Source organism: Globicephala melas, chromosome 1, assembly GCF_963455315.2.
Source record: "Globicephala melas chromosome 1, mGloMel1.2, whole genome shotgun sequence".
NCBI classification, from domain to species: domain Eukaryota; kingdom Metazoa; phylum Chordata; class Mammalia; order Artiodactyla; family Delphinidae; genus Globicephala; species Globicephala melas.
This window is the reverse complement of record NC_083314.1, coordinates 21,306,866-21,328,055: the sequence shown is the minus strand read 5'-3', so window position 1 is coordinate 21,328,055 and position 21,190 is coordinate 21,306,866. Positions and strand designations below refer to the sequence as shown.

At 41.5% G+C, this 21,190-nt stretch overlaps 1 protein-coding gene across 1 annotated transcript in view; it reads left to right on the top strand.

Annotated features, from left to right (window-relative positions):
* TP53BP2 (tumor protein p53 binding protein 2) overlaps positions 1-21,190 on the top strand; it is a 66,102-nt gene that overhangs the window by 29,280 nt on the left and 15,632 nt on the right. Inside the window, exons 4-12 of the mRNA XM_030868385.3 lie at positions 2,810-2,892; positions 13,320-13,421; positions 15,368-15,542; positions 16,121-16,302; positions 16,660-16,824; positions 17,207-17,435; positions 18,838-18,951; positions 19,266-19,414; positions 20,179-20,644. Coding sequence (XP_030724245.2) covers positions 2,810-2,892; positions 13,320-13,421; positions 15,368-15,542; positions 16,121-16,302; positions 16,660-16,824; positions 17,207-17,435; positions 18,838-18,951; positions 19,266-19,414; positions 20,179-20,644 — 1,665 coding nt within the window. The remainder of the gene's footprint in view (positions 1-2,809; positions 2,893-13,319; positions 13,422-15,367; positions 15,543-16,120; positions 16,303-16,659; positions 16,825-17,206; positions 17,436-18,837; positions 18,952-19,265; positions 19,415-20,178; positions 20,645-21,190) is intronic.

The window sequence follows — 21,190 nt, the reverse complement described above, 5'->3', positions numbered from 1 at the left end:
GGGTTGTGACCAGAGTTTATAGATGACAGTGAGGAGAGGGTAGAAGGTAATACGTGAAGGTGGAGAAATAGTGGACTGAAAGCAGCCCTTAGACATCGGGACACAGCTATCCCTGTGACCCTGGAGATCTCATAGGACATGGGAGAAAAGGCAGTTTCAGGTCTGAGATCTGTGGGGAAACTTTGTTCTCAGTGGGAAACCACTGGCCGGAGCATGATTACTAGGTGTTTCTAAAAATGTTGGAACTTTTAAAATGGAAGGTTTGTGACTTCAGTATATGTGTAATTCTTGGGAGTAAGAATGTCGGTAACAGAGGTTAATTATTAGATGTCACAGAATCTCAGTTTTATTCCTTTAGTACAAATGTCCACATGGTACCCAGCAATTAGACATTCAGACTGTGGGGGACCCCAGAATTGACTTAGTCTGGCCTCTTACTCTACAGATGAGAAAGGCTGATACTCAGGGGTTAAATGACTTGTCAGAGGCCACGTCCCTAGAGGCAGAGGCAGGAGTGGAACCTGAGTCACTTCAGCCAGGCTGGCTTGCAGGCCTTTCAGTGTCTCTGGTGTCTGTAATTTTATTTTAAATAAGCATGCTTTTTTTTTTTTTCCCTAAAGCAGCCTTCTTTTTTGTGGTTTTAAGTTGGCATCTGCATCTTATTTTTATTTTGTTCTTTGTTTACATTACTGCATACATCTTCTTTTAGTAAATTAGATGAATTTTCCCCGTTGATCTACTAGTTCAAATATCTTTCTCTGTCGTACCGGGTAAATTATTAAACAGCCTCTCAATAGTGCAGTACGCAGTTTCAGTGTGTCTGTAATGTGAGAAATATAATCTGAAGATAAAGACGCTGTTTTCACATTGTTGCAAAACACCAGTGCCACATAGTGTCTAAACTGGGATAAAACAGGATTGCTGTTCAGTGTCAGCCTTTGTGGTGTAGACTTCTAGATTACAGATTAGGAGACTGTTACTGTATTCTTTTTCCAGTTTAACTAGGACCTGTGACCCAGAATGTATATGACATTAATTTTAAAACTCTTGCTTTTTACTCTGATTATGTAACTGAACATGCCAAGGAGAAACTGGCGGAGTGCTCTTTCTTTGAGGCAGCAAAGAAAGCAGTTATTCCTAAGTGATAGATTTCTTTTTTTCTTCTACGGAAATATTGTCACAGGTTACCTGAGCTGTTTTGTCAGAGAATTGAACAGTATTTAAAAGTAGGGCTTCCCTGGTGGCGCAGTGGTTGAGAGTCCGCCTGCCGATGCAGGGGACACCGGTTTGTGCCCCGATCCAGGAAGATCCCACGTGCCACGGAGTGGCTGGGCACCTGAGCCATGGCCGCTGAGCCTGCGCGTCCGGAGCCTGTGCTCCGCGATGGGAGAGGCCACAACAGTGAGAGGCCCACGTACCGCAAAAAAAAAAAAAAAAAAAAAAAGTAAAGCTAACGCATTGGAGTTAGATGTAAGTGTGGTACGTGGCCCTGAGGATAGACATACTTATTTACTGGAAATTTGTGCTAAGCTTCCAGGCAGGTACAATAGAGATTTGATTCAAAAGAAATTTTAATCTAAAACCTCTTGGGAGATAACTTAATAAATTTTCTAACTTCTGGGAAGTACAGGTCTAAGCTTAATTTCACGTATTTAAGAAATTCTCTTTGATATTGTTTCTTATAATTTATCAGTTTAAGACTATTTTCCCCTCATGATGCTTTAAGTGGTACTGAAAGACCCATATATTCGGGCTTGAAAAATTCTTTTTAGCCAAAAAAGCAGAATGCACAGTGTTTTCCAATTAGTACTTTCCCAAGCTAAGAAAATGGAAATTTTTTTACTTAAATAAATGGGGAAATACTTGATAATACTTCGGAATTATCGCAAAATGACCAAATGTTCGAAATGCCACTTGTTCTGTTTTCATTTGCTTCCTTCCCGTGTAAGGTACAAACTCTTTAACGAGTACAAGGATGGGTTGATGTAATTTTCACTTTTATTTCTTTCAATGAAACTATTCCCAATTTCACTGCTGAGTAGCTAAATAGAGAACTGGGAGGAGCCACTTAAGCAAACGGTGTGAATGACCCGTAATCAGAAGTACATGTATTTTCTTAACTTCGCCTCCTGTGGTATCTGACGCATGGGAATGGTTAGCATGTGACATTTTCTAGTGCTATTTCTTTTTTTTCTTTTTTTTTTTTTTTGCGGTACGCGGGCCTCTCACTGCTGTGGCCTCTCCCGTTGCGGAGCACAGGCTCCAGACGCGCAGGCTCAGCGGCCATGGCTCACGGTCCAGCCGCTCCGCGGCATGTGGGATCTTCCCGGACCGGGGCACGAACCTATGTCCCCCGCATCGGCAGGCGGACTCTTAACCACTGCGCCACCAGGGAAGCCCTGTAATGCTGACTATTTATTCACCGTTCCAAGTAAGGTTTTCCAGAACAGGCTGAATTACGAGACCTTAACTTCATTGCTACTAGAAAGCATTTTAAGTATATTTTCAACTTAAAATATCAGAGAGCTTTTTTTTTTTTTTTTTTTTGCGGTACGCGGGCCTCTCACTGTTGTGGCCTCTCCCGTTGCGGAGCACAGGCTCCGGACGTGCAAGCTCAGCGGCCATGGCTCACGGGCCCAGCCGCTCCGCGGCATGTGGGATCTTCCCGGACCGGGGCACGAACCCGTGTCCCCAGCATCGGTAGGCGGACTCCCAACCACTGCGCCACCAGGGAACTGAGAAATGAACTGGGACTTAAAATATCTGTCAACTCTAGTGTTAATGCCTGCTTTCTGAATTTTGTGCCTAGTGAGCGGACCAAGGTCTCAGGATCCAAGTTTAAAAAGAAATGGTGTAAAAGTTCCAGGTGAACATCGAAGAAAGGAGAATGGCGTAAGTGATCATTGTTACCCATGCCATGTATGGACCACAGTGATACTGCTTTTTTAACCTTTAAATCTCATTCACTGTTCCTTTTTTTTTCAGTGGGTTTTTAAGGATGGCCCTTTTTAAAAGGCCTATTTTAAATTTATTTCTTCAAAACGGTTAATTTTAATGATCTCCACGTGGCTGTCGAAATAATTCAAATGCTGAATGTACCCTAAATTCAGAACAAAACAGATGTTGAGCAGGTTGGAGGAAGTGTCTTTTTTTGGTGATTTTATTTGTTGCCGTCGTTTTTAGCGATTAGTGATATATTACTACTCTTGCTACTGCATGTGAATTTTAGCAGGTATCCTTGGGATTCCTTGTAGGCATTTTCTTTTCAGAGCTTAGACTTTTTAATACTGTTAAGGATTAGCTAAATTACCTCTCTCCAACCTACATTTGCTTCTACTCTGCCTTTCCCCATATTCTTTGTTTTTCCCCCCAAAATTCTTCCTGTTTCTCTTCTCTGATCTCATATTTATCTTACAGTGAAGAAAGGTTGATATGACGATAACAGAAATGGTCTCAACCATTAACAGGATTTCAGTGCGTCTTGACACAATGTATCTTTCCCTATCACTGGGTTTTTTATTTTTTATTTGTTTTTTCGGCCACGCAGCATGCGGGATCGTAGTTTCCCGACCAAGGATCGAACCCATGCCCCCTGCACTGGAAATGCAGAGTCTTAACCGCTGGACTACCAGGGAAGTCCCATCACTGGGTTGTTAAAAAACATCTTGATAGAAGTATAATTGTCATATAATAAACTGCACATATTTCAGGTATACAATTTGATAAGTTTTGACATATGTGTACACCTGTGAAGCCATTACCATAATCAAGTTAATGAACATATCCATCACCCCCTCCCCCCCCAAAAAAGTTTCCTTACGTCCTTCTGTAATCCTTTCCTTCTTGCCTCCCTCCCCATCCTCAGGGAACTGCTAGCAAGTCTCCTTTCTGTTACTACAAATTAGTTATATTTTCTAGAATCTAGGATAAATGGAGCCATCCAGTATGTACTCTTTTTGTCTGAATTTACTCAGGATAATTATTTTGAGATTAATCCATTTTGCTGTGTGTATCAATAGTTGATTTCTTTTTATTGCTGAGAGATACTTCATTGTCTGGTTACACCACTCCTTATCCATTCATCTGTTGATGGACATTTGGGTTGTTTCCAGTTACTCCATATCAAGCTACAATGAATATTTGGGTACACATCTTTGTATGGACATATACTTTTATTTCTCTTGGGTGAATACTTAGGAGTGGAATGGTTGGGTCATTTGGTAGATGTATGTTAACTTTTTTTTTTTTTTTAACATCTTTATTGGAGTATAATTGCTTTACAGTGCTGTGTTGTATGTTAACTTTTAAAAAGCTGCCAGAGTGTTTTCCAAAGTGATTGTTTTATTTTACATTCCCCACCAGAGAGTTCTAGTTTTTCCACATCCTTGCCAACGTTTGGTATGGTCATTCCTTTTCATTTTGGCTGTCTAATAGGTGTGTAGTGGTATTACATTGTGGTTTTAATTTGTATTTCTCTAATGGCTAATGATGTTGGGCATCTATCATGTGCTTATTTGCCATTTGTGTATTGTCTTTGGTGAAGTATTTGTTCACCTCTTTTGCTTAATTTTTTCTTTATTGGGTTGTTTACTTTCTTATTACTGAGTTTAAGGCTTCTTTATATATTCTGGATCCAAGTTTTTTATTACATAGATGATTTGCAAATATTTTTCCCAGTCTATGACTTGTTCTTAATTTTAATACAGTATAATTGATCGGTTTAGAAGTTTTGTAGTTTTAGATTTTACATCTAAGTTTATGATCCATTTTGCAGTAACATTTGCATATGGTGTGAGAGTTAAAGTTCATTTTGTTTTTCGTATATGGATAGCAGTTGTACAAGCAGCATTTGTTGAAAACACTAAACTTTCTCCACTCAATTGCCTTTTTTTCTAAAATCAATTACCCCATATATGTGCGGGTCTATTTTTATACTCTCTGTCCTGCACAATTGATCTGTTTATCTATCATGATGTCAGTAACACACTGTGTTGGTTACTGAAACATGGTAAGTCTTGAAGTCAGGTAGTGTATGTTTTCAACTGCATTCTTTACAAAGCTTTGGCTATTGTATGTCCTTTGCACTTCCATATGGAATTTTAGAATTTGGTTGTCAGTTTATACAAAAAAAGCCTGCTGGGATTTTGGTTGGGATTCCGTTGACTCTGTAAGTCAGTTTGGGAAGAACTGCCGTCTTGACAGTATTGAGCTTTTCGGTTCATGAGCTCCACTTCGCCCTTTATTTAAGTCTTCTCTCTCTCAGCCAGGTTTTGAAGTTTTCAGTGGGCAGATCTGGCACATCTTCTGTTAACTTTATTCCTAAGTGCTTCATGTTTTTTATGCTATTGTTAATGGTATTAAAAATACTTTCTTCAGTTTCTGGTTGTTGCTAATATATAGAAATATAATTGATTTTGGCATATTGATGTTTTATCCTGCATTCTTGCTAAATAAATTATTCTGGTAGCTTTTTTGTAGATTCCATAGGATTTTCTTCATAGATGATTGTGTTGTCTTTGTGTAAAGACAAAAGAAACTTTTTTTTTTTTTTACATCTTTATTGGAGTATAATTGCTTTACAATGGTGTGTTAGTTTCTGCTTTATAACAAAGTGAATCAGTTATACATATGTTCCCATATCTCCTCCCTCTTGTGTCTCCCTCCCTCCCACCCTCCCTAGCCCACCCCTCTAGGTGGTCACAAAGCACCGAGCTGATCTCCCTGTGCTATGCGGCTGCTTCCCACTAGCTATCTACCTGACGTTTGGTAGTGTATATATGTCCATGCCACTCTCTCACTTTGTCCCAGCTTACCCTTCCCCCTCCCCATATCCTCAAGTCCATTGTCTAGTAGGTCTGTATCTTTTTTCCTGTCTTACCCCTAGAATCTTCATGACTTTTTTTTTCTTAAATTCCATATATATGTGTTAGCATACGGTATTTGTCTTTCTCTTTCTGACTTACTTCACTCTGTATGACAGACTCTAGGTCCATCCACCTCATAACAAATACCTCAATGTCGTTTATTTTTATGGCTGAGTAATATTCCATTGAATATATGTGCCACATCTTCTTTATCCATTCATCTGATGATGGACACTTAGGTTGTTTCCATCTCCTGGCTATTGTAAATAGAGCTGCAATTTTGGTACATGACTCTTTTTGAATTATGGTTTTCTCAGGGTATATGCCCAGTAGTGGGATTGCTGGGTCATATGGTAGTTCTATTTGTAGTTTTTTAAGGAACCTCCATACTGTTCTCCATAGTGGCTGTACCAATTCACATTCCCACCAGCAGTGCAAGAGTGTTCCCTTTTCTCCACACCCTCTCCAGCATTTATTGTTTCTAGATTTTTTGATGATGGCCATTCTGACCGGCGTGAGATGATATCTCATTGTACTTTTGATTTGCATTTCTCTAATGATTAATGACGTTGAGCATTCTTTCATGTGTTTGTTGGCAGTCTGTATATCTTCTTTGGAGAAATGTCTGTTTAGGTCTTCTGCCCATTTTTGGATTGGGTTGTTTGTTTTTCTGTTACTGAGCTGCATGAGCTGCTTGTAAATTTTGGAGATTAATCCATTGTCAGTTGCTTCATTTGCAAATATTTTCTCCCATTCTGAGGGTTGTCTTTTTGTCTTGTTTATGACCTTGCTGTGCAAAAGCTTTTAAGTTTCATTAGGTCCCATTTGTTTATTTTTGTTTTTCTTTCCATTTCTCTAGGAGGTGGGTCAAAAAGGATCTTGCTGTGATTTATGTCACAGAGTGTTCTGCCTATGTTTTCCTCTAAGAGTTTGATAGTTTCTGGCCTTACATTTAGGTCTTTAATCCATTTTGAGCTAATTTTTGTGTATGGTGTTAGGGAGTGATCTAATCTCATACTTTCACATGTACCTGTCCAGTTTTCCCAGCACCACTTATTGAATAGGCTGTCCTTTCTCCACTGTACATTCCTGCCTCCTTTATCAAAGATAAGGTGACCATATGTGCGTGGGTTTATCTCTGGGCTTTCTATCCTGTTCCATTGATCTATCTTTCTGTTTTTGTGCCAGTACCATACTGTCTTGATTACTGTAGCTTTGTAGTATAGTGTGAAGTCAGGGAGCCTGATTCTTCCAGCTCCGTTTTTCATTCTCAAGATTGCTTTGTCTATTCGGGGTCTTTTGTGTTTCCATACAAATTGTGAAATTTTTTGTTCTAGTTCTGTGAAAAATGCCATTGGTAGTTTGATAGGGATTGCATTGAATCTGTAGATTGCTTTGGGTAGTAGAGTCATTTTAACAATGTTGATTCTTCCAATCCAAAAACATGGTATATCTGTCCATCTATTTGTATCATCTTTAATTTCTTTCATCAGTGTCTTAAAATTTTCTGCATACAGGTCTTTTGTCTCCTTAGGTAGGTTTATTCCTAGGTATTTTATTCTTTTTGTTGCAATGGTAAATGGGAGTGTTTTCTTGATTTCACTTTCAGATTTTTCATTAGTGTATAGGAATGCCAGAGATTTCTGTGCATTAATTTTGTATCCTGCTACTTTACCAAATTCATTGATTAGCTCTAGTAGTTTTCTGGTAGCATCTTTAGGATTCTCTATGTATAGTATCATGTCATCTGCAAACAGTGACAGCTTTACTTCTTCTTTTCCTATTTGTATTATTTTATTTCCTTTTCTTCTCTGATTGCTGTGGCTAAAACTTCCAAAACTATGTTGAATAAGAGTGGTGAGAGTGGTCAACCTTGTCTTGTTCCTGATCTTAGTGGAAATGCTTTCAGTTTTTCACCGTTGAGGACGATGTTGGCTCTGGGTTTGTCATGTATGCCCTTTATTATGTTGAGGAAAGTTCCCTCTATGCCTACTTTCTGCAGGGTTTTTATCATAAATGGGTGTTGAATTTTGTCAAAAGCTTTCTCTGCATCTATTGAGATGATCATATGCTTTTTCTCCTTCAATTTGTTAATATGGTGTATCACATTGACTGATTTGCGTGTATTGAAGAATCCTTTCATTCCTGGAATAAACCCTGCTTGATCATGGTGTATGATCCGTTTAATGTGTTGTTGGATCCTGTTTGCTAGTATTTTTTTGAGGATTTTTGCATCTTTGTTCATCAGTGATATTGGCCTGTAGTTTTCTTTGTGACATCCTTGTCTGGTTTTGGTTTCAAGGTGATGGTGGCCTCGTGGAATGACTTTGGGAGTGTTCCTCCCTCTGCTATATTTTGGATGAGTTTGAGAAGGATGGGTGTTATCTCTTCTGTAAATGTGTGATAGAATTCGCCTGTGAAGCCATCTGGTCCTGGGCTTTTGTTTGTTGGAAGATTTTTAATGACAGTTTCAATTTCAGTGCTTGTGATTGGTCTGTTCATATTTTCAAGTTCTTCCTGATTCAGTCTTGGCAGGTTGTGCATTTCCAAGAATTTGTCCATTTCTTCCAGGTTGTCCATTTTATTGGCATAGAGTTGTTTGTAGTCATCTCTCATTATCCTTTGTATTTCTGCATTGTCAGTTGTTACTTCTCCTTTTTCATTTCTAATTCTATTGATTTGAGTCTTCTCCCTTTTTTTCTTGATGAGTCTGGCTAATGATTTATCAGTTTTGTTTATCTTCTCAAAGAACCAGCTTTTAGTTTTATTGATCTTTGCTATCATTTCCTTCATTTCTTTTTCATTTATTTCTGATGTGATCTTTATGATTTCTTTCCTTCTGCTAACTTTGGGGTTTTTTTGTTCTTCTTCCTCTAATTGCTTTAGGTTCAAGGTTAGGTTGTTTATTCGAGATGTTTCCTGTTTCTTAAGGTAGGATTGTATTGCTATAAAATTCCCTCTTAGAACTGCTTTTGCTGCATCCCATAGGTTTTGGGTCGTCGTGTCTCCATTGTCATTTGTTTCTAGGTATTTTTTGATTTCCTCTTTGATTTCTTCAGTGTTCACTTCGTTATTAAGTAGTGTATTGTTTAGCCTGCATGTGTTTGTATTTTTTACAGATCTTTTCCTGTAATTGATATCTAGTCTCATAGCGTTGTGGTCGGAAAAGATACTTGATACGATTTCAATTTTCTTAAATTTACCAAGGCTTGATTTGTGACCCAAGATATGATCTATCCTGGAGAATGTTCCATGAGCACTTGAGAAAAATGGGTATTCTGTTGTTTTTGGATGGAATGTCCTATAAATATCAATTAAGCCCATCTTGTTTAATGTATCATTTAAAGCTTGTGTTTCCTTATTTATTTTCATTTTGGATGATCTGTCCATTGGTGAAAGTGTGGTGTGAAAGTCCCCTACTATGATTGTGTTACTGTCGATTTCCCCTTTTATGGCTGTTAGTATTTGCCTTATGTATTGAGGTGCTCCTATGTTGGGTGCATAAATATTTACAATTGTTATATCTTCTTCTTGGATCGATCCCTTGATCATTATGTAGTGTCCTTCTTTGTCTCTTCTAACAGTCTTTATTTTAAAGTCTGTTTTGTCTGATATGAGGATTGCTACTCCAGCTTTCTTTTGGTTTCCATTTGCATGGAATATCTTTTTCCATCCCCTCACTTTCAGTCTGTATGTGTCTCTAGGTCTGAAGTGGGTCTCTTGTAGACAGCATATATATGGGTCTTGTTTTTGTATCCATTCAGCCAGTCTGTGTTTTTGGTGGGAGCATTTAATCCATTTACATTTAAGGTAATTATCGATATGTATGTTCCTATTCCCATTTTCTTAATTGTTTTGGGTTTGTTATTATAGGTCTTTTCCTTCTCTTGTGTTTCTTGCCTAGAGAAGATCCTTTAGCATTTGTTGTAAAGCTGGTTTGGTGGTGCTGAACTCTCTCAGCTTTTGCTTCTCTGTAAGGTTTTAATTTCTCCATCAAATCTGAATGAGATCCTTGCTGGGTAGAGTAATCTTGGTTGCAGATTTTCCTCCTTCATCACTTTAAATATGTCCTGCCAGTCCCTTCTGGCTTGTGGAGTTTCTGCTGAAAGATCAGCTGTTAACCTTATGGGGATTCCCTTGTGTGTTTTTTGTTGTTTTTCCCTTGCTGCTTTTAATATGTTTTCTTTGTATTTAATTTTTGACAGTTTGATTAATATATGTCTTGGCGTGTTTCTCCTTGGATTTATCCTGTATGGGACTCTCTGTGCTTCCTGGACTTGATTAACTATTTCCTTTCCCATATTAGGGAAGTTTTCAACTATAATCTCTTCAAATATTTTCTCAGTCCCTTTCTTTTTCTCTTCTTCTTCTGGAACCCCTATAATTCGAATGTTGATGCGTTTAATGTTGTCCCAGAGGTCTCTGAGACCGTCCTCAGTTCTTTTCATTCTTGTTTCTTTATTCTGCTCTGCAGTAGTTATTTCCACTATTTTATCTTCCAGGTCACTTATCCGTTCTTCTGCCTCAACTATTCTGCTACTGATCCCATCTAGAGTATTTTTATGTGTTGTTCATCGTTGCTTGTTTCATCTTTAGTTCTTCTAGGTCCTTGTGAAATGTTTCTTGCATTTTCTCTATTCTATTTCCAAGATTTTGGATCATCTTTACTATCATTATTCTGAATTCTTTTTCAGGTAGACTGCCTATTTCCTCTTCATTTGTTAGGTCTGGTGGGTTTTTATCTTGCTCCGTCATCTGCTGTGGGTTTTCTGTCTTCTCATTTTGCTTATTTTACCGTGTTTGGGGTCTCCTTTTTGCAGGCTGCAGGTTTCGTAGTTCGCATTGTTTTTGGTGTCTGTCCCCAGTGGCTAAGGTTGGTTCAGTGGGTTGTGTAGGCTTCCTGGTGGAGGGGACTAGTGTCTGTGTTCTGGTGGATGAGGCTGGATCTTGTCTCTCTGGTGGGCAGGTCCACGTCTGGTGGTGTGTTTTGGGGTGTCTGTAGACTTATTATGATTTTGGGCAGCCTCTCTGCTAATGGGTGGGGTTGTGTTCCTGTCTTGCTAGTTGTTTGGCATAGGGTGTCCAGCACTGTAGCTTGCCGGTCGTTGAGTGAAGCTAGGTGTTGGTATTGAGATGGAGATCTCAGGGAGATTTTTGCCGTTTGATATTATGTGGAGCTGGGAGGTCTCTTGTGGAACAGTGTCCTGAAGTTGGCTCTCCCACCTCAGAGGCACAGTACTGACTCCTGGCTGCAGCACCTAGAGCCTTTCATCCACACGGCCCAGAATAAAAGGGAGAAAAAGTAGAAAGAAAGAAAGAAAGAAGCTAAAAGAAAATAAAGTAAGGTAAAATAAAATAAAGTTATTAAAATAAAATAATAATTATTAAGAAAAATTAAAACAAAAAACGGACGGATAGAATCCTAGGACAAATGGTGAAAGCAGAGCTATATAGACAAAACCTCACACAGAAGCATACACATACACACTCACAAAAAGAGGAAAAGGGGAAAAATAATAAATCTTGCTCTCAAAGTCCACCTCCTTAATTTGGGATGATTCGTTGTCTATTCATGTATTCCACAGATGCAGGGTACATCAAGTTGATTGTGGAACTTTAATCCGCTGCTTCTGTGGCTGCTGGGAGAAATTTCCCTTTCTCTTCTTTGTTCGCACAGCTCCCGGGGCTCAGCTTTGGATTTGGCCCCTCCTCTGCGTGTAGGTCGCCGGAGGGCGTGTGTTCTTCGCTCAGACAGGACGAGGTTAAAGGAGCTGCTGATTCCGGGGCTCCGGCTCACTCAGGCCAAGGGGAGGGAGGGGCACGGAGTGCGGGGCGAGCCTGCGGCAGCAGAGGCCAGCGTGACGTTGCACCAGCCTGAGGCGCGCCGTGCGTTCTCCCGGGAAAGTTGTCCCTGGATCCCGGGACCCTGGCAGTGGCGGGCTGCACAGTCACCCCGGAAGGGGGGTGTGGACAGTGACCTGTGCTCGCACACAGGCTTCTTGGTGGCGGCAGCAGCAGCCTTAGCGTCTCATGCCCGTCTCTGGGGTCCGCGCTGTTAGCCGCGGCTCATGCCCGTCTCAGGAGCTCCTTTAAGTAGCGCTCTTAATCCCCTCTTCTCGCGCACCAGGAAACAAAGAGGGAAGAACAAGTCTCTTGCCTCTTCGGCAGGTCCAGACTCCCTCCCAGCTAGCCGTGGTGCACTAACCCCTTCAGGCCGGAAGCCTGAGCCTCAGCTCCCAGCCCCACCCGCTCCGACGGGTGAGCAGAAAAGCCTCTCGGGCTGCTGAGTGCCTGTGGGCCCTGATCCTCTGTGTGGGAATCTCCCCGCTTTGCCCTCCGCACCCCAGTTGCTGTGCTCTCCTCTGCGGCTCCAAAGCTTCCCCCTTCGCCACCCGCAGTCTCCGCCCGCGAAGGGGCTTCTAGTGTGTGGAAACCTTTCCTCCTTCACAGCTCCTTCCCACTGGTGCAGGTCCCGTCCCTATCCTTTTGTCTCTGTTTATTATATTTTCTTTTTCTCTACCCAGGTACGTGGGGACTTTCTTGCCTTTGGGGAGTTCTGAGGTCTTCTGCCAGCATTCAGTAGGTGTTCTGTAGGAGTTGTTGCACACGTAGATGTATTTCTGATATATCTGATGCTGTTGGTATCTTGTAATGAATCACATAGACGCAATTCTCCTTTCAGGTAAAGCTGCAGAAAAATGACTGAATAATGGCTGTTCCTTCATTATCTCCTTTTTCTACTTTTCTTCTTTTTCTGCTAGCGCTGGAGGGTCTCCTGCAGAGTCTGAGGGCGGCTGTGGCTCACCACAGGGACAAGGACACTGGCAACAAAAGTTCGGGGGAGTACTCCTTGGCGTGAGCCCTCCCACAGTCCGCCATTAGCCCCATCCAAGAAACGTTTTCGTTTTCAATCTGGACACAGTTTATTTCTACTTTTTTGTTCTGTGGCACGGGTTAAACCTCTTAGGACCATGTCCAACGGATGTTTAGAGAGTGGACATCTTGCTTTGTCCCTGATGACCCAATGTATCTTGAATTTGTAAAATTCTAGTGTCATAGTTTTAAAGGGTGTTTTGATGACTGTATTCTAGGTTTGCTGCCAGTGTCCCAGTATCACGTTTAATATGGTCAAACACTGCCTTCCTAATTTAAATTAACTATAGAACGAGGTAATTCCAAGTTGTTCCATCTGTGTTACTGACTATTGAAACTAGTTAATTTAAATTTACAGCTTAGAAGAGTGTTGGTCTGTATGTTAGTATGTTTTATATGTTAATAAGTCAATGTGGGGTATTAATATAAAAGTTAATGGTTTCTTTAATATTATGGAAGAAAAATGGCTAAATAATTTTGTCCTGATTGGTTCAGGTGATGCTTATAATGGGCCTTTGAGTGAGGAGTCTCTGTGATCATTTTGTACTAAGTTGGATTGTTTGCATTTTTTTTTTTTGGTAGGTTAATAGTCCTAGGATGGACCTGACACTTGCTGAACTTCAGGAAATGGCATCTCGCCAACAGCAACAGATTGAGGCCCAGCAACAAATGCTGGCCACTAAGGTAATACCTTGTTTTCAAAGACCTAACGGGCCACTCCTGTTCATGTGTGTGTAAAGCCGTTTATGTTCCATCCTCACTAGTAAACCAGTTACCTCCTAGATACGTGTTGATACCATCAACCCGAAAGGTACCTGCTTTCTTCTCTTCACTGCAGCATTTTGTAGAAACCTTAAATCACCCAGTTGTTCCTGATCTTCCCGACCACCATTCTGATCAGAGTTAACCACGCTATGTTGAGTATCAGTAAAACAGGACCAGCGGAAAGAACCTTTCGGCTTTGCTTGTAGGCACAGCTCTGGGCTGACCTCCTCCTGAATCATTACTACAGCAAGAGGCACTTGTTGCTCATGCAAACCTGTCCCCAGCTGCTGCTTGGCACTGGTAACAGGCTGCCTACCTTTATCTGGGGACATTCTTCACCCACCACCTAATTCTCATCCTGTCCTTGGACAAAGAAAACATGGGAAGCCTCTCCACTGCTATCTAAACCAGTCTCCCTGCTGCTGCTTCTGCCAGCCATGGGCTTCTAGTCTGAGCCAGATGTTGTCGGACTTTGTCTGTAAAGGGCTGAGATATTTTAGGCTTTGCAAGCTGTGCTGTCTCAGCTCTGCAGTTGTAGCAGGAAAGCAGCCATAGACGAACGGGTATGGCAGTGTGCCGAGAAGACTTTACTCACAACACGGATAGCAAGCTGGATTTCGCCTGCAGGTCTGCCAGCCCCTGGTCTAAATACCCAGTCTCTGCCGCCGACCAGTCTTTGAGGGACTGTAAGTTCACTTGGGGTGAACAACTTGAAGGTTTGAGTAGCAAGGTCCCCAGCAGGGCTTTGAAGTGATGGCCAGGGATTCTTTAAGGTGGTTCTCAACATGCACGATGGCCTTCCCTGGAATACTTCCTAGGGTTCCGATGCATCCTTTCTACTTCTGATGCCAGACACCAGCTTTTTCAAAATCATGTGTATCATTGCTTCTCAGACTTTAATACGAATACAGATCACCTAGGGATCTTGTTAAAAATGCATATTTTGATTCAGTAGGTGTGGGTTGGAGTCTGACATTTTGCATTTCTAACAAGGTCCCATGTGATGCTGACGCAGCATTCCTTGAGTTGCAAGGACATGAATTCAAAGAAAAAGGTTGATTGTTAACAGAATAACTCTCTACCCTCCGGGTCTTATTTTGAAACTATTTCTGTGTTATTTGTATGTTTTAGCCGTATTAATCTGTGAAGTTTACCCTTGATTATAAATTGTGTGGCTATATTACTCAGTTAAAAATTTTAATATAATAGAAATAAAATTGTAAGTTGCATTATTGCAGTTTTCTAAAGGCACTAAGTAGTTCTTTAGCTCTTTTCTAAGTGTATTGAGTGTGTACTAACTATGTACAATACTGTTGACAGAGATCTACATTTCACATTGCGTTTAATCCTCACTGTAGCCCTAGGAGGACTAGTGATCATCTCATTTTATAGGTGAAGAGACAGACTTGTGGATTTGGTGAAATTATGTAATTTGCCCAAAGTCTCATAGCTAATAAATGGCAGAGCTTGGGTTTGAATCCAAATTGGACTTCGAAGTGTATCATTTAATAGCTTTCTTTTACTGCCTCCCCCTCTACATGAGCTCCTTCTTAAAATTATAGCCGCAGCTCATGAAAACTAGTTCAAGGATCACTGCTTGCTTGCCGCACAAGGACCACTTGGATAAAAATACTGGTTCCTGGATCTTACCCCCTAAGAGGTAGATTCTAGGCTTGGGCCCGGGAGAGGCTGTTTTTCACAGACTCCCCAGGTGGTTCTCATAGCAGTGTGTAGGACAGATGGTGAGACCAGAGCAACGCCACCGGTGTACCTCAGCCTGGGCACCTCAGGGTGTGGTTAGATTAATTGTGGGTTAGTGGTCTGCTGTTTAAAATGCCATGTCTGATGATGGCTTATATCTTCAGGAGCAGCGCTTAAAGTTTTTGAAACAGCAAGATCAGCGTCAGCAGCAACAAGCTGCTGAACAGGAAAAGCTTAAGAGGCTCAAAGAAATAGCTGAGAATCAGGAGGCTAAGCTGAAAAAAGTGAGAGCACTTAAAGGCCACGTGGAACAGAAGAGGCTAAGCAACGGGAAACTTGGTGAGTTGCTCCCATTTGGTTTACCTCAGTGCTAAATGCTACAGTGTTAAACTGTTTGGGTGTAAGGAAACGCATTGGTATAAGAAAAGTAGTAGTAGTAGTAGTTTCCACCCCCCCCATTTAGTTATTTATTTATTTGGTTGCACCAGGTCTTAGTTGCAGCAGGCGGGCTCCTTAGTTGCGACTCCAGGGCTCCTTAGTTGTGGCATGTGAACTCTTAGTTGCGGCATGCATGTGGGATCTAGTTCCCTGACCAAGGATGGAACCCAGGCCCCCTGCATTGAAGTCCTCTTTCTTCTCTCTAATTTTTGACTGAAAATTTGATGAAGGTAAGGATTTTTATGCATATAATGGCTCCATCTATTACAATACCATTTTAATTAAAATTTTAGTGATTTGATTTAGAGATGTCTGTTTGATTTAGAGGTGCTTATAAAGGAATAGGTTGATTCTAGGACATTCCTGAAAAATTTCTCTACTTTTTATGAGAAAGTTTATGGTACATCCTGGTTGCCCGGAAAGCAGTCCATTCTCATTTTTCTTTTCAACTACTGTTGCTTTTCTTGTTCTTACTTTAGTGGAGGAAATTGAACAGATGAATAGTTTGTTCCAGCAAAAGCAGAGGGAGCTCGTTCTGGCTGTGTCAAAAGTAGAGGAACTTACAAGACAGCTAGAGATGCTCAAGAACGGCAGGATTGATGGTCACCATGACAACCAGTCCGCGGTGGCTGAGCTTGATCGGCTGTACAAGGAGCTGCAGGTAAACTGTGGCCGCCTGTGACATTCAGTGGCACATCCTCTCTAGGACGACAGCATTGTCCACATAAGCGGCAGGAAGTCCTGGATTTCGAACTCTTTTCCTTAAAGCGGGGAAGGGGAGGAAGACCTAAACCCCGCAGAATCCAGAATAAACTTTATAGTACCTCAGACAGGAAATCTGAGGTGTTCCTTATGACCACAGCTGGTGGTCCAACACTTAATTTTAAACCGTGAGATGAGAAGTGGGGGGGGACCTTACATTTTTAGAAATTGTATGATAGCGAACCATGTGATTATCTGTTTGAGAAATTTTTCTTCCTACTCCTTGGCTACCTTTTATTCCCTTAATTTTGTTCAGTTAAGAAACAAACTGAACCAGGAACAGAATGCCAAGCTGCAACAACAGAGGGAGTGCTTGAATAAGCGCAATTCAGAAGTGGCGGTCATGGACAAGCGTGTTAATGAGCTCAGGGACCGGCTGTGGAAGAAGAAGGCGGCCCTGCAGCAGAAAGAGAACCTTCCAGTAAGTGTGCTGTTGGCAGGGGGCGGGGGGAGGGGACGATGACCATCCTAGTGAGGTCAGTACTTGCAGCAGCATCTTCAGAATCATTGCTCGGTGCGTCCTCTGGAAAGGGATGGGACCTGTGACTTCTTGAAAGAGAATCCACTGTTCTTATACTTTTAATATGATCACCTACGTAGCTCTGCTCTTTTTTCTAATTCTTGTAATAAAGTGTGGGTGAGAGTTCACCATGGGGTGTTTTTGTTTGGGGATATCTCTTGTAGATTTGATGGCTAGATCCTGAAAGTGCCGATTTTTAACAAAATTATGAACACGTCACGGGCTTTTCTGAGTCAGACCCAGCCTGACTTGCAATACTAAAGGCTCTGTGCTTTCTCCTAAGGTTTCGTCTGATGGACACCTGCCCCAGCCGGGGGCGTCGGGGCCGAGTCGAGTGGCTGCGGTCGGTCCCTATATCCAGTCGTCAACTATGCCCCGGATTGCCTCGAGGCCTGAGCTTCTGGTGAAGCCAGCCCTGCCCGATGGGCCTGGGGCCACGCAGGCTTCCGAGGGGTCCATGAAGGTCCACACACTGCCCAGCATGAGATCTGGGGCCGCTTCACAAGTGAAAGGTAAAACCAGGCATTGCCCAGTGCTTCCAGGGCCGAGCTGCTCCCGCGCTCACTGTGATTTTCCCCCAAATTTGACTTATTTATTTATTTGTTCGTTTGTTTTTGTATACCTTTCTTTTATTTGTGCTTCACAGCAAGTCTTTTTTTTTTTTTTTTAATGTAGATTTTTTTTTTTTCCCCTCCAGGTTTGAGTTTAAAAAGATGTCTTCCTATCCCTTGTTCATGTGGCAATTCTGAGAATCTCCTTGTGTTCTTTGGGGTTAAGAAATGATCATTTTCTTAACCCTAAGTACTGTAGGGTTCTGTTCAGGAAATGAAATAAAACATCAGGTTTTTAAAAACCTGGAAATTGTTTTGAATTCCTTCTCGTTAATAAGGAAGTTTTGATCTGATGTTAATAACTGGAGAACTTTCCTTGTGGTATAAAAACTCCAGATATGTTAGTGGTGTTGTCTCCACAGAATGCAAGACAGTTGGTCCATTCTGTTGATGATTGGTGTTTGCCATTCGTATATGTTTCTGTGTGAGAATTTGCCTGATGATAATTTTTAGAATAAAGGTAAACATATTGGGAGATAAAAGTGAAAGTAACAGAGGCTCGTTGTGTTAGTGGTCTTTGCATTCTGTGTGTAGTCCTCAGATACTTGGCCGGGGGCGGGGGGCAGGTGCAAGCCAGACTTTTATAATAGGAGGAAAAAACGAAGGGAGAGTTGCAGGAAAAGCAGGGCAAAAAGTATCCTTTAATGAGCTTATTAAACTCACCCCTGGAGAAAAAAAAATAGAATCGTCTCTTTTCCGTAACCACTATCATGTGTAAATGATAGCTAACTTTAAAATTATTTATTATTTTGGATTAATTGCCACTGTGAAGCAGTAGTGCTGCATAGTCTGGGTTTTATTGTAGAAAGAGTTAGTTTTGTTTTTTAAGGAAAAATAAAAGCTATGGCTTTGAAACTTAAATACCAGTGTAGAAAAAACCTGAATACTCTGATTTACCCAAGACTGTGGTCAGAGTCATGGGCTGAAAGTCCGTGCTTTTGCTTTTGTTGTGTGTGCATCACTTGTGGTGGTTATGTAAGACACACCAGAGAGCCCTTGGTCTGCTAGATTGGAAGTCGTTTTCTGGGTGGGATGGTGACGTTTTCTTACCCGGTGAGGAGTAATGCGTCCTTGCTGCTTCAAACGGACTTTCTGTTGATGGTGATTAATTTATTTGAGTCAGCAGGAGCACTCTTCAATTACAAGTATAAAATCTGATGTTTTCTAAGGTAAGTTTAACTGGGGTTTTTGTGAGTCTGAGATTTAAACTCATTTTTAGAGATTTAACTTCTTAGCAGCAAAGTGAACCATTAAACATCTCCTTAGAATGCCAGGTTATTGCAGTTGCTTTTCTGTGTTCTAGGCTCTAAAATCCATCTGCTTGGCCCTGATTGGACTCCTCCGAATGCAGATCTTTTCTCGAGCCAACAAGCCTCTGCTTCTGTGTCCAAAAGCTCTGGAAATGCTCCAGACCAAGGTGAGGTTTACTTGTGCTGTTCCTGGATATTCTGTTTTGGGCATCTAAAGGTTCTGTGTATCCTTTTTTAGATAGCTTATTTTCTAGTGTGTTAAGACCAGGGACTGTGTTTATTTCCAGAACAGCTTCATTTAGCCAGGGAATTAAGGTACTAGCATTGTAGTGTTGGGTTATCCTTTAATCAACTTAATTTAAGAATAGAAGAGCATTTAGTGGGTATACGTTTGAGGAGAGAGAAACATGTGTGAATAAGAAATTTTATTACAAGCAGTTTGGTTATCAGCGTGATTCTTTTTTTTCCCTGTCTTCTTCAGCTGATGATGGGGAGGTTCCGCTGAGGGAGAAGGAGAAGAAAGTGCGTCCCTTTTCAATGTTTGACACCGTGGACCAGTCTGCTGCCCCACCCGCCTTTGGTACCCTCAGGAAGAACCAGAGCAGTGAAGATATCTTGCGGGATGCTCAGGTACTTGAGAGTATCCCAGTTTTAAGATTTAATGGTAATTCTATATACATTTTTTTTTTTTTAGAAGAGAGAAAGTATTATGTAAGGGAGAGAAAAAAATCTATCTGGAAGATTAGAAAATACAACAGCATTCTGTTATTTTAAATTCTGTTGCTTGAGTATATTTGTGGTCTCACATCGTACTGGCACATGACTAACATGCTTGCTTCTGGGTCATATTTTGTATGATTCTCTAAAAAAAATACTAGTGCATTGAAGAACATTGTATTTGTGCTGCTCAGTTACCTTGTTTCTTCAAAATTTGGAGCTTAGCTTATGTCAAGCAATCTGATGATGAATCTTCCGTAACTGTTAGGATCCCACCCTTTGATAAGCAGTCTATGGCTGCATGCTCCAAGTTAGGAGTTTTTTTTTTAACCACGTGGCCCAGATTGCGTGAAGTTCCGATGAACGAGAATGGTTTTCAGTTATTGGTGTCACCCGTGAATATGAAAAATGGCACTTAAAAGTTTTCAAGTGGCCACTTACAGTTGCCCAAATAGGAAGGGGCAATGTGGAGGAAATCGTACGGGGCAGGATTTGTATTGCATTACTGAAGTGCCTTTTACGTGTGATTTAGTTCAGAGATTTAAGAGTTTTTAATGATTTTTAAATGCAGAGCTAGTCTTTTCAGTCTGTACTTAACATTTGTGCAGTTTAGGGTGTCTGGAACATCCTGTACACCCAGTTACACAGTATTTTAATCGGCTGTCGTGTGTTCACAGGCTGCAAATAAGAATGTAGCGAAGGTACCACCTCCTGTTCCATCAAAACCAAAACAGATTAATTTGCCTTATTTCGGACAAACTAATCAGTCGCCCTCAGACGTTAAGCCAGATGGAAACCCTCAGCAGTTGTCAGCGGCTGTCGCATCCATGGGAAACAAACCCAAACCAGCAGGGCAGCAGCAGAGGGTCCTGCTGGCTGTCAGCATGCCTTCAGTTGGCCAAGCGGACCAGACCCTTCCTCCAGGTTCTAAGCAAGAAAGTCCCCCTGCTGCTGCCGTCCGGCCCTTCACGCCTCAGCCTTCCAAGGACACCCTCCTTCCGCCCTTCAGGAAACCCCAGACCGTGGCTGCCAGCTCCATATACTCCATGTATACCCAGCACCAGGCTCCCGGCAAAAACTTCCAGCAGGCCGTGCAGAGCGCCTTGACCAAGTCCCATTCCCGAGGGCCCCACTTTCCGAGTGGTAAGATTCTTGGTCTCATCTTCACCTGCGTGGATGTGTTTCCATCCTACGCCAGAGCTGCCGTCGATCAGTAAACAGCACAGTGACGTGTACCTCTTTTGACTGATGCTTTTGTCCTAAGAGATTTGTTTCGTTATGGCTTCTGTTCTTCATGGGGAGTTTAAAAGAGTTTGTGCTAAATGCCAGCTACTGTAGTAGCTGAAGATGGTAGGTGAATAAAATGAAATCAATATGAAAATTGATGCATAAAACCTATAGCGATGACATAGCCTTCTGTGTTGAATTTCCTGTGTGCGTTTGTTTCCCGCTCATGGACGAGCTCCTCGGTGAGTGGGGAAAAGTGCCTGCAGGGGATCGCTGTGCAGAGGGATGTGTCTTCACTCTAGGTCTGACCAGGTGTTCTTGGTGCCTAGAGGTTTAGACAACTGCCTCTGTATATGTATTTTTTTTTAATGTTCTCTACTATATTTTAAGTTGTTCTAATGAGGACACAGTTACTAGTTAAATATAAAACACAAAAAGATTACTTTGTGTTCAACATACATA